Source organism: Mastomys coucha, unplaced genomic scaffold, assembly GCF_008632895.1.
Source record: "Mastomys coucha isolate ucsf_1 unplaced genomic scaffold, UCSF_Mcou_1 pScaffold12, whole genome shotgun sequence".
NCBI lineage: Eukaryota > Metazoa > Chordata > Mammalia > Rodentia > Muridae > Mastomys > Mastomys coucha.
Window position 1 is genome coordinate 49739670 of NW_022196894.1, and position 16339 is coordinate 49756008.

The 16339-nt window shown below is 40.2% G+C and overlaps 1 protein-coding gene across 4 annotated transcripts in view; it reads left to right on the plus strand.

The window, feature by feature from the left end:
- Cblb (Cbl proto-oncogene B) overlaps positions 1-16339 on the plus strand; it is a 177326-nt gene that overhangs the window by 129934 nt on the left and 31053 nt on the right. For all 4 annotated transcript variants that reach the window (XM_031364060.1, XM_031364057.1, XM_031364058.1 and 1 more), the window contains exons 11-13: positions 6266-6451; positions 7910-8272; positions 15319-15413. In XM_031364060.1, coding sequence (XP_031219920.1) covers positions 6266-6451; positions 7910-8272; positions 15319-15413 — 644 coding nt within the window. The remainder of the gene's footprint in view (positions 1-6265; positions 6452-7909; positions 8273-15318; positions 15414-16339) is intronic.

The following is a 16339-nucleotide window of genomic DNA, read 5'->3' on the forward strand; positions in this document are numbered from 1 at the left end:
GCATTTGGTGTTTTGACTATTATGTGACGGGAGGAATTTCTTTTCTGGTCCAGTCTATTTGGAGTTTTGCAGGCTTCTTGTATGTTCATGGGCATCTCTTTCTTTGGGTTAGGGAAGTTTTCTTCTATAATTTTGTTAAAGATATTTACTGGCCCGTTACATTGGGAGTTTTCACTCTCTTGTATACCTATTATCCTTAGGTTTGGTCTTCTCAGTGAGTCCTGAGTTTCCTGGATGTTTTGGGTTAGGAGATTCTTGCATTTTGCATTTTCTTTGACTGTTGTGTCAATGTTTTCTAAGGTGTCTTCTGCCCCTGAGATTCTCTCTTCTATCTCTTGTATTCTGTTGGAGATGCTTGCATCTATGACTCCTGATTTCTTTCTTAGGTTTTGAATCTCCAGAGTTGTCTCTCTTTCTGATTTCTTCATTGTTTCTATTTCTATTTTTAGATTCTGGATGGTTTTACTCATTTCCTTCACATGTTTGATTGTGTTTTCCTGTAGTTCTTTAAAGGATTTTTGTGTTTCCTCTTTAAGAGCTTCTAGCTGTTTACCTGTGTTCTCCTATATTTCTTTGAGGGTGCTAGTAATGTCTTTCTTAGGGTCCTGTATCATCATCATGATAAGTGATTTTAGATCTGAATCTTGCGTTTCCGGTGTGATGGTGTGTCCAGGACTTGCTATGGTGGGAGAATTGGGTTCTGATGATGGCAAGTGACCTTGGTTTGTGTTGTTTATTTTCTTATGCTTGCCCCTCATTATCTGGTTAACTCTAGTGCTACCTGCTCTTGCTAAATCTGACTAGAGTCAGTCCTTCCTGTGATCCTGGTTGTATCAGCACTCCACAGAGTCAGGCTGTCTCTGTGATCCTGTGATTCTGAGATCCTGTGATCCTGGGCTTGTTAGAGCACCTGGGAGTGCAGCAGCTTCCTCTGGGTGTTGTGGGACTGGCTGTAGAGCCTGGGCCCAAGGTCTGCTCAGGACACCAGCCCAGAAAGCTAATTCCTCCTTTCATTTTCAGGGACCTCTGGTGTTTGTGAGCACATGGTATTCATCTGAGCACAGTTTAGTGCTCAGTGACCTGCTGACACTGTTCCTAACTGTGTTTCTCGGAGGGGTTCTGATTCCCAAGGACACATGTCTCACAATCTACCTTTGTGCTTGGTGTCTGTGCTCCTTGCATTCTTACCCTCCTTGTCTTAGGTACACCGTTAAAGGGGAGGGTAAATGGGTTAAACCTAGAAAAGACTGTAGAATGGTGCTGAAGCCAAGCTTCGGTTGTTTCACTAGATTTTATATAGTGAAAGTTAAAACTCCTTAGAACAATGCTGTCCTTCTGAGAATTAAATACTATTATCTCGATTTGTCCACAAGTTTCATTAGATTTTACTACTTCTTACCTTTTTAAGGTGAAATTATATTGATTTAGCAAAAGACTGGCTGTATTCTGTTGTATCTTGTTACCCACATGATAATCCGGCATTATTTCTTCAGTACAAGACTAACCCAAAATAATTTACTACTAAAGCATGTTCCATGTCTTAAACCACACCGAAAATGCAAAGCTGTCACAATGCAGGGTAAATACTCTTTTAAGTGTTAAGTAATTTAGGTAAGTTTATGGTACACTTATTTTCTGTATTGGAGGTACATTTTTAAAAATTAAGAATTCTTTCCATTAGAGAGAAGAGCAGTCTCCAAGTAGTAATTGTTTGTTCTTTGTGCTGCCTGATGTAAGGAGAAATAAGGGTTTCATGGGAAAGCATTTGCCCACTAGCTGAAATCTGTTCTTTTAATTCCCAGAGTGTTCTTGCTTCTCAGCCATCTCTGTGGAACCATTTTTGAATCATATGTCACCCTTCCCTGCCTTCTCAAAATTGCTTATGCGGCTGAGTGAACCAAAGGGCACATGAAGCCAGCTAAACTCAACACAACTTATTTCTTGAAACTTACATTTTGTAACAGGATTTAAGGATGTATCGAAGGAAGAGAGAGGGGATGCAAATTTAAATTAAAATCTACATATACTTACATCAGGTTGTGAAATTCACAGAAGTGTTTAAGGTAAAATGTAAAACTTCAAAGAAATTTAGAGATTAAAACAGCTATTCACAGACCAGGAACTGGTGACCCTTCTTCTAGAGGCCCTGCAAGGCGAATCAGTGTCACATTGAATGCTTAGCCAAGTTTATTACTTTAATAGAGATGTGCCCTTGGGGTTAGAGTTGCATGCAGCATGCTCTGTATTACTGTAAAGTAGCCCTTCTGGCAATTTTGTTGTTTAGTTCCCTGCCAGACTGTAAAGTACAGTCACCCATCCCCATAACTGTATTGCCATGCATAAGTTTATAGCCTGCTCATCCTTTTCATTATCTCTAGTATGTGGTATCTGAAAATTTCCAGATGTCGCAGTGGAACATAGATACTGACTGTGTTAGTTTGAGTAATGATGGTCCCTATAAGTATGTATTCATCAGTGGGACACTTTTGGGGAGTATTAACAAGTGTGACCTTGTTACAGACAGAAGGTGTGTCACTGGGGGTGAGGTTTCAGGTTTCAAAAGCCCACATCATCTCCAATGTCTATCTGTCTCCCCCTTCACCGTGTGTGTGTGTGTGTGTGTGTGTGTGTGTGTGTGTGTGTGTGTGTGTGTGTGTGTGTGAGAGAGAGAGAGAGAGAGAGAGAGACAGACAGACAGACAGACTGACTGACTGACTGACTGACTGACTGACTGACTGAGTTTTGTCTCTGTCTTTCTCCACCCTTTGCTTGTGGATCTCAGCTACTACTCCAGTGCCATGCCTGCTGGCTGCCTGCTGCCTTCTGCCTGCCTGCTGCCATGATGGTCACAGACTCTACTACACTCTGAAACCATGAGTCCCAAATTAAATACGTTCTTTCTTATGAGCTCATGGTGTTTTAAGATAGCAGTAGAACACTATCTAAGAAACCAGCTCACCTTCTCTCCACAGTGGATTAACTATCTATGTCCTAGTGAGGCTTACCAGACATTTCATTTTGAGTTTCTTCCCAATGTCTCAGTTTGAGTTTCTTTCAAATGCATACAGGTTGAGTCTTCTGGGAGCTTGACTGTGGAGAAGGAGGCGGTATTGGTTTTACACCATGCTTCATATAACCTTTTGCTTATTATTTAAATGGGACAGTACTAGAGATAACCCAAAATAGAGAACATTAACTAATTGTGCCTAAGTATAAATTGTGTGAGAATGTTTGAGTGCGATCGTTGCATGTGACTTCTGGATAATACTTTATACTAGCTATTTTAAATACTTTTAATTTCATTATGCTCACAAATTAATATAATAAATGAAGACCAAGATAATAGTTGGAAGCAAAGAAAATACACTTAAAATATTTTATTCTATTTTATGTGGTTAAAAAAATTTCCTCTATTCATTAATCCTCAGGCATTTAGAGAGAAATATTGACTCTCTGGGGCCTTCTCATTATGCTTATTATAATACAAGCATCTCCCTTGTTCAAATATGAAATTCATTAAGTAGAGATCTTGCTAGAAGTATCATAAGGCGACTTTGATTATCTCAGTATTGTTAGAACTCTCATTAGTTATTGGGAGCTTTTCTCCTGCCCCATTTTTATAATAACCTGCCTAGACTTGAAGCTCCTTAGCAGATGTCTTGCCATTTCCATAATAATGGATCTTATTAAAGGTTCTTCTAAAGTCGTTCTCTAAAGGTGTGGATAAAGTGAGAAGTGACTTCAGTGGATGAGCCCTCCCCCCAATGTTAGCAATTGCTGAGCAAGAGGCAGTGGAGTTTACATGCTTGCTTCTTCAGCTTGTTCCGTGAAGATTTTCTGTTCAAGTCACAGATGTGGATCCTACAGTCTGTATGGCGGTCCCTAGCATTGTGTCTTAAGTAGTAAAGCACATTGCAAATTTTATCAGAGAAATAAAGAGTGGCTAAAGCAAATGAATAAGGTGAAATTAGTAGGTGTAAACAGAAAATGATCCACTGTGGTTCTGACATTCCTAGAGACCCTAAGTCCCTGCCTGGAGAAAATGTGAGTTTAGGAGCTGCAGTTAGATACAGATGCTGATGAGGTAACCCTGGAGACAGAAATCAAGGCCTGTGGATTCTGAACAGAGCTGAAACTAAAATAACGGGCTATCACAAAGGTCTGAGGGTACTAAAGGTGACACAGAGCCAGAATTAAGATAAACAAATGATTTGTTTCTTACTTTCCTTAGCTCAAAAGAATAGTCCATTCTCACAGTGTGATTGGTTTGGATATTGTGTCATAAGTTCTGTGTATTAATGCCATACATAATAATTAATTTCTCAGTAAGTTCTTCTGTCACTTATTTTCTAATGGAAAATCTGTATGATCTTTTCTTTAAGTCTAATGTTCAAGCTACTTTATAATAGCAAACAATGAGCTCAGCAGAAGTCCTCACAGTGGGTTAATGATTGTTAAATGTCAGTATATCTATCTAAAGCAACTTCAGGACTGTGTTCTGGGATGGTGTTTAATAGCGGTTAAATTCTCTTGGTTTACTGCTAACCAGTATAGAGCAGACTCAAAACTGCATTTTTGGTAAGTAACAAGCATTGATAGCAACTGGTAGGAATTCATAGCTTACATAGTGAAAGTATATTATTTACACTAGAGAGCTAACAAGTGAAATAAATTGAAAAGATGTATGGAAATTGGCACCATGTCTAGTAAAACATTATCAATTACAAAGAGTGTGCCAGTATGCATACTTCTAAATGTTGCACATTATATTTGGAAATCTTTGACTGTTAGACTCTGCCTTAGAATCAAAATGATCATAGAAAAGTCAGTTCTAAATTTGGTATTGTATTGATCACTTATAGTACAAGTAAATACTCCACCGAGTGTTTCTGTTTTAACATATGTTTGTAATATAAGACTAATCCTATTTTTAATATTTAAGGTGATTTCATACTTTTATTTAAACTATATTAAGCATTTTGTTGTGGTGGTGGTGGCAGTGGTGAAACTTTGTAGATAAGCCGTAGCAGAACGATGCACAGGCTTACCTTATGTACCACTACAAATGCTTTTTCTTCCTATTTATTTTTCATTAGCCTAGTTCTTGCATACTGTCATAAGTATGGCAACTTTGGTTTGCTCATGAATTCTAGTGCTTAACCTCAGGGTGTCACCAATTTCTGATATCTTCCCTGGTGGCATTGTGTAGCTCTCTGCTTTACTAAGTCCCCGTGAGAACATTTCATTTCAGTCCTGTCCGGCCCTGTGGGATACTAGAACTCACTCGTACTGTTAGGTTCATTTTCATACCCATTACCAAACCCCCATCTATCCCATTCCTACCCTCTGCTGCTCACAGTGCTGCTCTCCCATCAACAGGCTTTTTTCAAGAGAATGCACAGTATCTGCCTTTTACTATCTGCCTTAGCTCATATGACCTTCTATGCATGTCACCACAGATATCCTTGAATAATATTTCATGTTTTTTATTCACTGGTAGACACAGAGATTCCATATCTTGGCTGCTGTGATTAGCGCTGTTGTACATAAGAGGAGTACAAAACAACTTTTACACATAATGGTGGATGTTTACCTAATGGCCCCTCAGTTGATTTTGTTTTAAAGGCCTTTGCTCTGGGAATGAAATTCTCCAGCTCCTAAGTGTAGCTTGTACAGTGACTCCCAGAGAGGATGAAGAACATGAGGCAACATAGAATCTTGACTGTTGCAACACATGTACAAATATGCGGAATTACTTCTAATGAAAAAGCATTTAGCTTGAGGATTTCTTTAAATACACTTGGTTGAACTGGGTGTGTTTTACATGTCTCTCCTCATTTTAAGGCTGACCTCATTTTCTAGTTTTCCATGAGCAACATGTGGTAGTGAATGCACAGTGTATAGTATAAAGAACATCTGTTTACAAATAGTTTTTTTTTTTAAGCCCAGAAGGATGTGTACTGCTGTAAGGTGTGTTTCTGGTCTCCTCATAGGCTAAAAACCCATTCTGGGAAGAAAGCCTACATAGGATTTTGCGGCATTCTAATGTGCTTCTCTGAAGCCCTTCTACGAGGTGTAAGGGGAAGCTTTCAGTCTGTTCCGTTGGTAATCCTCTCTTCAAGGAGCACATTGAGATCTCCAGATGTGTCGTTCAGCATTTATTCTAACAAGTATGCATGCAGCTGGCCCTCACTGTCCTCAGCAAGGATAGGATGCTCTCCCCTTTACACACAGGTAGCCAGCATCTTCTCTGCTTCTCTCCTAGTGCACAGACAGGCAGAACTCACCAGTCACGTCGCCAGGATCCTCACCCCTGGCCCAGAGAAGAAAGCCTCAGCCAGACCCTCTCCAGATCCCCCACCTCAGCCTGCCACCAGTGCCTCCCCGCCTGGATCTCATTCAGAAAGGCATCGTGCGCTCTCCGTGTGGCAGCCCCACAGGCTCGCCAAAGGTGAGCCAGTGCCTCACAGAAGGCAGTTCTCTGTTTATATCTCATTTTATTTACAGCAAGCCCGCTGCCATGTCCCTTGCTTTATTGCTATAAAAATACTATAAAAGTTATATAATTACTCAGAACCTGTCTGTGCACCCCAACTTTGCTTAAGTAAATAGCAGTATAAGGAATAATATCTATTAAATGCATTTGAAAGGTCATCATATGCATTACAAATAATTTGCATGCTATTATCAAATGGTATTTTACATTTTCTTCCATAATGTCATAACAAGAAAAATGCAAGGGGAGTGTATTTATATAAGGGCTGGAAATGTGATACATTATCACCCAGGCTGCAGGTGACTCAGAAGACAGATCCGACTGACTTTCCTTAAATCCAGGAAATTAATTACAACAACTTACGATGTTTGCAAAGTAGATAATTTACTGTTTAATATTAAAGGCATAATTTTAACTTAAGTCTGCAGTTCATTGTAGTTTTATGTGGGATTCTTCTAAGTTTTAATAATAAAGAGCATATATTTTATTAAATGTAAATTTATAAAACCTTAACTCCCATTTGCTGATGGGCTTGCAGTCTAGGATGGCCACAGTACAGTGCCTGTAGTGCTCCCTTCTCCTCCTATGCTGGCTCCAACTTGGCTCCAATCCCGTTACTCCTGGCTTAGGTAGAGGCTTGAATTATGTAGACATGCAGCTAATTCTTGTTCCTTGACATTTCCTAATGTAAGAGGCATAAACTATTTATTAAATAAGCTTTTAAATAAACGCTAAAAGCTCTTGAGGGGCATGCAGATTCCCCTTGGGAGGACTCGTGTTCCTCCATTTGTCCCCTCGCAGTTAGAATGACAGGTAATCTTTTTTTTTTTTCATGTTAAGAACCCAGAAAGTCAGGAGTCTGTCAGCAAGCTCTGCCATTTCGATCTTCACTGTTCTAGTGATACTGTTCAGACTCCCAAAGCAAATGGCCCATGTGGCTGCCGTTGTACTAGAAAGAGGAAAACAAAAAAAGAATTTTAAAACTTGAAATATTTGAAATAGCTTCTCTCTCCAGAGGTGAAGAAGCAATGAAAACTGTGTTATTGATTCTTTCTCTGTATCTGTTGAATCACAGGAATTGACAAATTTATTACTGCCATGATAATATAATGGCAGCCAAAGTATATAATTTTAACTTTCTACTTCTCTCCTGCATGGTTTCTAGAACTCTTATGTGTATATCGCCATTTGTTCAAAATTCTTAGTGTGGTATACTGATGTAAGTTTTTCATTAATTTTCAAATTCTTCACTTGTAATAAAAGGAACTTATAAAAAGTCACGTAGAAGCTTATTAGAAATTTAATAATATCGCATTGTGGCTAAAATGGAAATTGAGTTATCTGAGTCTGAAGGTCACAGCATGATACAAACGTCACTTTCTTGGTTTTGTGCTTTGTCTCCTCTCTCTTTAGTCTTCTCCGTGCATGGTTAGGAAACAAGACAAACCACTCCCGGCACCCCCTCCTCCCTTGAGAGATCCTCCCCCTCCGCCAGAGAGGCCTCCCCCAATCCCACCTGACAATAGACTGAGCAGGCACTTTCACCATGGAGAGAGTGTGCCTTCCAGGGACCAGCCAATGCCTCTTGAAGCCTGGTGCCCCCGGGATGCCTTCGGGACTAGCCAGGTGATAGGATGTCGCATCCTAGGGGATGGCTCTCCAAAGCCTGGTGTTACGGCAAACTCCAACTTAAACGGAAGGCACAGTAGACTGGGCTCCGACCAGGTTCTTATGAGGAAACACAGACGCCACGATTTGCCTTCAGAAGGAGCCAAGGTAAGAAAATGTGCAATACAGAAGCTGGAGAAGCAGCTTGCCAAGCTTTCCCATGGGAGGCTTGTCCCGGGTGTGAAACACCAGACTGGGTTTATAGTGTTTAGATCTGTTGTTTTTACCTGGATGACACAGTACTTCCTCAGTGCTCTTTAATTAACTCCAGGTTCTAGACAGTGAGAAGCTCATTTAACGTTGAACATGAAGGAAGGGAGGAAAAGACGGCCCATGTATAATAACGGGATGCAGGTCCAGGACAGCTGGACAGAGATCTGTCCGCTTCCTCACTGTTCTGCTAAGAACCTCCCCCACGAGAAACTCAGTGTTATTGAAGTGACTAAGTCTTCTTGCTCAGTCAAGATTGGGAATGTGGAGTCACTGCATATATCATAAGCCAGTCTTGGGATGAGATCTTCTGTAGGAGGACATACTATACTTGATCCATTCCAGAGAGTCGAACCTCTCACCTTATAAAACATGACGCGCTTCACTTCTGTTCGCCAAGCAAACTATTCCTTATAAAGAGATTTCCACACTTCCAAGTCCTCATTTAAACACTAACCCTCTGTCACCTCCATTTCGGAAAGAATCTAAGTGGTCTGCCCAGAAACCATCCTGAAATTGTTTCTGGTGCTTTATTCTATGGTGTTAGTTATGAGATCAGCTCTGTGTCATACCCCTCTGTACTGAAAATAATTTCTCCTCTTTAGCTCATATTCAGTTGGCCCCAGCTTTTTGTTGTTTTTGTTAAGAGGTGTAATCTAGTCCTTCAAACTGTGGATTGAATTTAATGTGTTCATATGACATTTAGGAAACAGCATATTGACACGGAGGTGTAATCCCAAAGTGGGAATGAGAAGTTTAAGGTTACGCTGGGGAACTGAAGGCCAACAGGGCAACATGAGATCCTGTTTCAGATTGGGGGGAGGAGGAGCAGAAGAAAGATACAAAGAAATTATGGTACATGTGTGCCTGTTTGTATGCAAGCACCGTGATGGTAAAAACTTTTCCTCCTGACATCATTCTTATAGTGGTCTATCAGGTATTCTGTAGTGAGAAGAGCCAGCACTCAGGGACAGCATACTAGAGCGAGAGCATTAGTTACAAACCACGATTGCCAGAGAGCTGCCACAGCACTGTTTTCAGTTCTTCAAGGTTAATTAAATACAGTGTAAGTATAAGGAGAAAAGCACATAGAAAAAGCAGTTTGGTAATTAACGTCTTCTAGAAGTTGAGAGCCTGTCCTCAGAGGACTTTTCCACAGCCTGGAGTTCCAGCTAGAGAGAATTTCTGGGGATTTTTGTTTTTTGGTTTTTGTTTGTGTGTGTGTGTGTGTGTGTGTGTGTGTGTGTGTGTGTGTGTGTGTGTGGCTGTGTGTGTTTCTCCTTTAGTTTCTGCTCACTCCTTTGTGCATGGTGACGCTTGTCTTGAGAGGAGCCTTGAAACAAGCTCTTGTGTGAACAGACATTTATCCGCAGGGTGCAGGTTACAAGCTATTTCTGAATGACTTCAGCAGTCCATAATGTCGTTGACACCAAGGCCAGTTCTTGCCTTTGAAGACCCCCTCTTGCAGGGCTCTTTCAGATGTTATGGTACCACAAGTCCATGTAAATACAAAGCTGGCCATCCAGAACAAGGCTATTAACTTTTTAAAATGTTATAATTTGAAAAGTGGGGTGAGGGTTTCCTATGGGTGTGGATTTATATTCTGTAATGTTAACACTAGTTCTCATATATTAGTAGAGGGTTCAGTTATGGGTACCAACTACTAAAGTCACCTCTCACTGACAGGTGGATTTTTTTTTTTAAAGATTTATTTATTTTATGTATGTGAGTACACAGTTGGTGTCTTCAGACACCTCAGAAGAGGGCATCAGATCTCATTACAGATGGTTGTGAGCCACCATGTGGTTGCTGGGAATTGAACTCAGGACCTCTGGAAGAGCAGTCAGTGCTCTTAACTGCTGAGCCATCTCTCCAGCCCTGACAGGTGGATTTTTTCATCCTATTTCTAATCAACCTCTTGGATATTTCCTGGGCTTGGGTCCACATGCTCTCTCTCTCTCTCTCTCTCTCTCTCTCTCTCTCTCTCTCTCTCTCTCTCTCTTTCTCTCTCTCTCTTTCCTTTCCTCCCTCCTCCTTCTCCTTCTCTCCCTCCTCTCCTTATCTCTCCTCTGACTCCTTCTCTCCCCTCCTTCTCTCCCTCCTCTCTTTCTCTCTCCTTTTCTGCCTCCCTCCTTACCTGTCTCCTTCCACTTCCTCTTTGAGTTTCACCGAGAAATAAAATAAAATAAAGTTTCCCCTAATTTGTTATTTTTGTGTCGTGATTGAATTCTTCTTCTGAGGGAGACTCTTAAGAGAAAGGACTCTTTAAGGTGTAAGCTCCATTGAGTGTATTAGTGTGGCTATGCTTATATCCTCAAAGGTTATTTCATGTTGCAACAAAATTGCTGTTTGAACCAACTCTTTGCAATAAATATTTAAAAATATGATACAAACTTGAAGTTCTTACTTCTGGGCATTTACACTGTTCCCGTCTGTCTTTTGGAGAGTCTAAGGACCCAGCTGGTTCTTAGTGATAAACACTATCCTTGACTTGTCACCTGACTGGAGAGCACATTACAGATGACCTTATGTACAATAATCTTTTGAAGGAATCGCTAGGTAAGATTGCTGTATGATCTTCTTCTTGTGATTATGACTTTGACACTTTGGGTAAGGAAGCACATGTTCGTACATATGACATTAAACTTATCTGTAAGTTCCAAGATTTGCAAGAGCTCACTTTCTAAATGAGAGCCTTGGTGCTCACGGATCTCATTTGCATTGTCATACTGAAGAATACATGAAGACATACTCTTTAGATTGTGGAGCAGTTATAATCACAAGATAGGAAATACATTTGCATTTGTCATTTGATAATTAATAAAAATCTAGGCACCCTGTGACTTAGACTATACTGTGATATTTTATGTACAATGAAAAGGGGTTTTGTTTTAAAAATGTGTCTGTCTGCTTGCTTTTATTTGATATGTATAAGTACTCACCTTAATACATACCTATACACATGCACACACACACACACACACACACATTTTATGATTCCTAGAAGCACACAGAAACATCAATCTAGGATGACCAGGTTACAATAAATTACACAGATCAGACTGGAGGATTACTACACAACTGACCCTTCAGGATTGGGACTCATTTCATCATCCTCACTTAGCATTGTAAGTAGTTGGATGTCTGTGACACTGCAGGACGCAGAATATTGTGAATGAAACAATCTAAGGACAGGACAGTCCAGGGCCAGCAAGACCTCTCTCTGATGTGTGAGAAACACCCAGAAAGTATGTAGTTCCCTGGAAAGGAAATTGAAATCCTGAAAGGGAAGGCAGAAAAGGAATAAAGTACAAGCTCATCTCTACAGGCTGCTTCTACAAGCTGGACTAACAGAGATGGTAGACAACAGGGTACCCCCACCCCGACCTCCATGGGAATAACAGGAAGGAATTTTATGGATGTAGGAAGCAGGGACAGTGATAGGAAGTCAATGGAAGGAAGTGTAATGCATGTAAAGATAAAGAAAAGGGGCCCCAAACTGGGTAATACAGTTTGAAACCAGTTATGGCATGAAGTTTTCTCAGTTCTTTATATAGGAAAGACCTTTCAAAGTAGAGAAAGCACCAGACTAATGTGATTAGTGATGCGGATTTTAAAAATTTAAATTCCTAATATTTTGGGCGGAATTCTGATGGGTTGGTGACAGCCATGGAGGAGTCAGAGCCCAGAGGCCAGCCAGACTCTTACATGAGTGAGGGCGGTTTCACTGGGTAATTCTTCAGTTACACAGTCTGTCTGAACATCTGGCAGCCTGTTGTTTCCACCACTCACAAACAGATCCTTCAGATTCCTAAGGAACATATATTTACTTTCAGCTAGGTGATTGTGATATATGGCACTCTCTCGGTTAATGACAGCCAATTTCTGGTCTGATGAAATGGGTGGGGTTGAACGTGGAATTCAGAATCGCATGTTAGATTTCATCCTCCAACAACTGCTTTTCAGAAACAATCACATTAGATCATAGATTCACAGAAATGAGTCTCAGCACTTGTAAGCCTTTGGCTCTTGGCATGCTTGCACGATTTCGGTCTCCTAATTAGAAAGAACTCTAAAGAATTTCACATATGGCACTAAGAATATGCTTAACTCTCAGGACACAGTTTAGAACTGATTACAGGATGATCAAATAACTAAGCAAATGATGTATATTTGCTAAATATATATTTTTAAAGTACAAGGTTTCTTCAAGTTATAGCAAAGAAATGTCCCTGGTCAGTGCCCCTCTATGGAGGTCACCTGTCCTGTTGTCTCTCAACATTCGTTGGGAGCCCTACTGCACGTGCCACATGTAAGGGAATTTACTATAAAAATGAGTGAGAAATAAAAGACTGTAGTCTGAAACAGACACAATATAGCATTCTCCACAAAATAGAACTACACTTGTAGATATCCAATAAATTGTTCATTAAAAACAAAAACAAAAAAAAATCCTAACTTTTCAGAGACCGGAGAAATCTTTAAGCTACTGCCCATCAATAACTTTCATGAAGCTGTTGGGTAAAATGCTATTCACATTTGAAATATGCTAATTTGTTTGATGGAGTTAGGAAGGAGTTGCTTAATCTCCTCAAGTCTGTATGATATCACTTTATTTCTTTAATTTCCTGTGTGTATGTACGTGTTGTGTATGTATATGAGTATTCTTTTGTATATACATATTGTATGCACATGGAGGTTCGGGGCCACCTCCATCTTCCTTTGTCATTTTCTCACCTGAAGTTTTGAGTGATTGACAGGTTTATAGGTGTTTTACCTGAACATATGTCTGGGTACCATGTACTTGCCTATTGCCTGTGGAAGCCAACAGAGAGCATCAGATCCCCTGGAACTGGAGTTAAAGGCAGTTGTGAGCCAGCCATCCTGGGTATCAAATCTGTCCTCTCTAGAGGAGCCGAAAGGGCTTTTAACCACTGAGCCATGTGACACTTCTGTCAAATGCTTTTCTAGGACCTAGAGCTCACTAGGACTTCTCCAGTGAACTCTCATGATCTATCATCACAGTGCTGGGATTCCAGATGCACACAGCTGTGCCTAGCTATGGTGTAGGTGCTGGGAATATACATCTGTAGCAAGCACATTAGCAGCTGAGCTATCTTTTGCATCAGAACTCACTCTGAGAAATTTAGTATCACATGGAGATGTTGTGTGAATTGTCCTAGCAAGGTACAGCTCTCCTTTATCAAGTTTGAAACATGCTTTTATATCCATGTCAGTAGATGTTTGGGTTTATTGGCATTCCTGTTCAAGTGTGCTCATAATGCTTTGATTATGAAATTATAGTTAGCTTATTGTTAAACTAAAGTTGATACCATGAACAATTATTTCCACATCATCCTTTTGTTTCCAAGCTCTTTTCAAGTATTTACATGATAGATATTATTACCGGAAAAAAAAAAAAAACAGCTTAGTCCACATTTTAAAAAAAAAAAAAATCAACTTTCATTTTATACAACTTTTAAGTGTAATTTTGGCAAAAATCATTAGGTTTCATTGTAAAAATCTTAGCACCATGTCTGCTCAGTCAATGCCAAGAATTTTGGTGAAGAATACTTTCAAATGATCAACATTATAATTGGCATTTGTAGCTGGATGCATGTATTCATCAGATAAAAGACATTTTTTTATGTTAAAGGATTTCATTGAACTTTGTAATGATACATATCTCTTACATTCTCTTCTCTAGCAAAGTTCAAAAAATTTTGTCATGTTCCACTACATGGTCCTCACTCAAAAGCCCATGATAAAATCATTTCATTTAAAGATGTGTTTTATCAGGATGTAAGTGCAGTGTGTTGAATCTAATGAGGTGAAACTCGGGAAAGAAAATCTGAACTAACATAGGCACTCATTTGTAGAGTGAAATGTCAATGCTATAAAATTAGATTTTTTTTTTTTACAATAGATGAGAGCATCCGTATATCTCAGAGGTGATCTTCCAATCTGGTGATAGATAGGATAGCCATGGCCCATGCAGGTTTGCATTTTAAATCCTGGCCACTGTTTAATATATATAACAGAGAAATTAACCAGTGGATCTGGGCTTGTTTAGCCAAGACTACTGATGGTACATCTCACCCATCTTTCCCTAGTATCCGTCTCCCTTCTAAAAATGAATTAATAAGAGCTTATGAAAGACATACATGATAAGAATACTTAATGGTTACTTACAAGCCTTCCTAGGTCGGTAGCCTTTTATGCCTTTGCAAAGTTATCCTTCCATTTCTCCTACCATTTAAGTTGTTCCAGTTCAAGATTATAAGAGAGGCGAGGAACAGTTGTCCAGGCGCCCCCACCAGCATTACGACTGCACCTGTAAACCGGAAGCTCCTGATCCCCACTGATGAAAAGTTGGCTCTGAGTTCTTTACAAACCAGAAGTAGATCTGGGATTTCCACACACGTGGAAAGCCAGAACAATTGACTCCTTATCTAAAATGACTCTGATGCTTGGCCTAAACATGACACAGGCCTGCATGGGTCTACTCATACCCTGTGGCCTTGGAAATTGAAGATGTTCCTGGTAGCCCTAAGGGGATGTCTGTTTGGAAGGATGCAAAATGACAGTTGTGTCCACATGGTTTCTTCCTCTAGCCAACCCCTACTCTTGTGATGTAATCTGATCCTTCCTGGGAAATGGTGCTACTTGTTAATGAAGTTAACTGTATTGATTTGATATATACACATTATTGCATTGACTCTCCATGTGTTTAAAAATCATAGTGTGACATCTTTTCATATAATCTGTGATATGGTAAGTCATCACTGATTCTGCTGACTCCTGAAAAAATGATATGATATTACACTAGTCTAAATAAACTAAAATGATAAGAGCTCTGTAAAATTCTTAAGAGCTGCTGTGGTTTCAGGCTTTGGTAAAAGTTAAAGTCCAGGATCTAACTAACACATTTGATTTACTTTCAGGTCTTTTCCAATGGACACCTTGCCACTGAAGAATATGATGTTCCTCCTCGGCTTTCCCCTCCTCCTCCAGTCACTACCCTTCTCCCTAGCATAAAGTGAGTTTTCTTGGATTTGGAGATTATGTGTCCATGCATACTATGGGAAAGAACGGTTTTGAGGTTCTTAGAGCAGAATCTGCAGGGTAAATAGAAGGGAATCAGTAAAGACAGAAGCAGTGGAATCAGGTTTATGAATTCAGGTACCAGATGTTAAGACTTCCTGGTTCTGGGAGTAGCTCCTACACACTTACTAAACTCCTGAGAAGATGAATAACAGAACACTAGGGCAAGAAAGCTCAGTGTGTCCTCCATTGAAGCATAGGGCAGATTTGCATGGCAAGCTCTCTCCTCCAGCCTTCTTGGCTTTATCTCACTACCCACTTCAGTAGATTTCCCCGAAGTTCCTTGCTTCTCAAATCTCTTCAGCACCCAAGATCTGTGAATGTGTCTTTATGGAGCTTTTCCTATCCCATTAAGTTAAGCTTCCCATTGCTGGCTCAGACTCATAGCTAGACTCTTGAGAATGTCAGTAACTCTGCACTCAGTTGGAATCAATGACTAAAGCTGGGAATTGGGGGCACCACATGCTGGACAGTGAAGTGATGTCCAGCCAGGTTGCCACTCTCTTTACATTTACATTCCCTCCTGAGCTCTGTTTTCTTCTGCCAGCAGTACTATCATACAGAAGTTTCGCCAGCTAAAGGCTCTCCTTTATTCCTAGTTCTTGCCCTGTAACTGTGCACTTCTGTCTGGCTTGGTATTTCGGATGCAGCAACCAACACCCCACCATGCTCCACCTTTTCCTCAAGCTCCATGTCCTAGCCTTTGGTCAATAGTGGTTGACACGGCAGAGATTGGCAGTATATACCTATAATCCCAGCGTTGGGAAGATGAGACCAGGAGGATTGCCATAAATTTGAGCCTACTTTTAGAGAGACACAATGAGTGCCAGGGCAGCATGCAATCCAGAGTGAGCCTCTGTA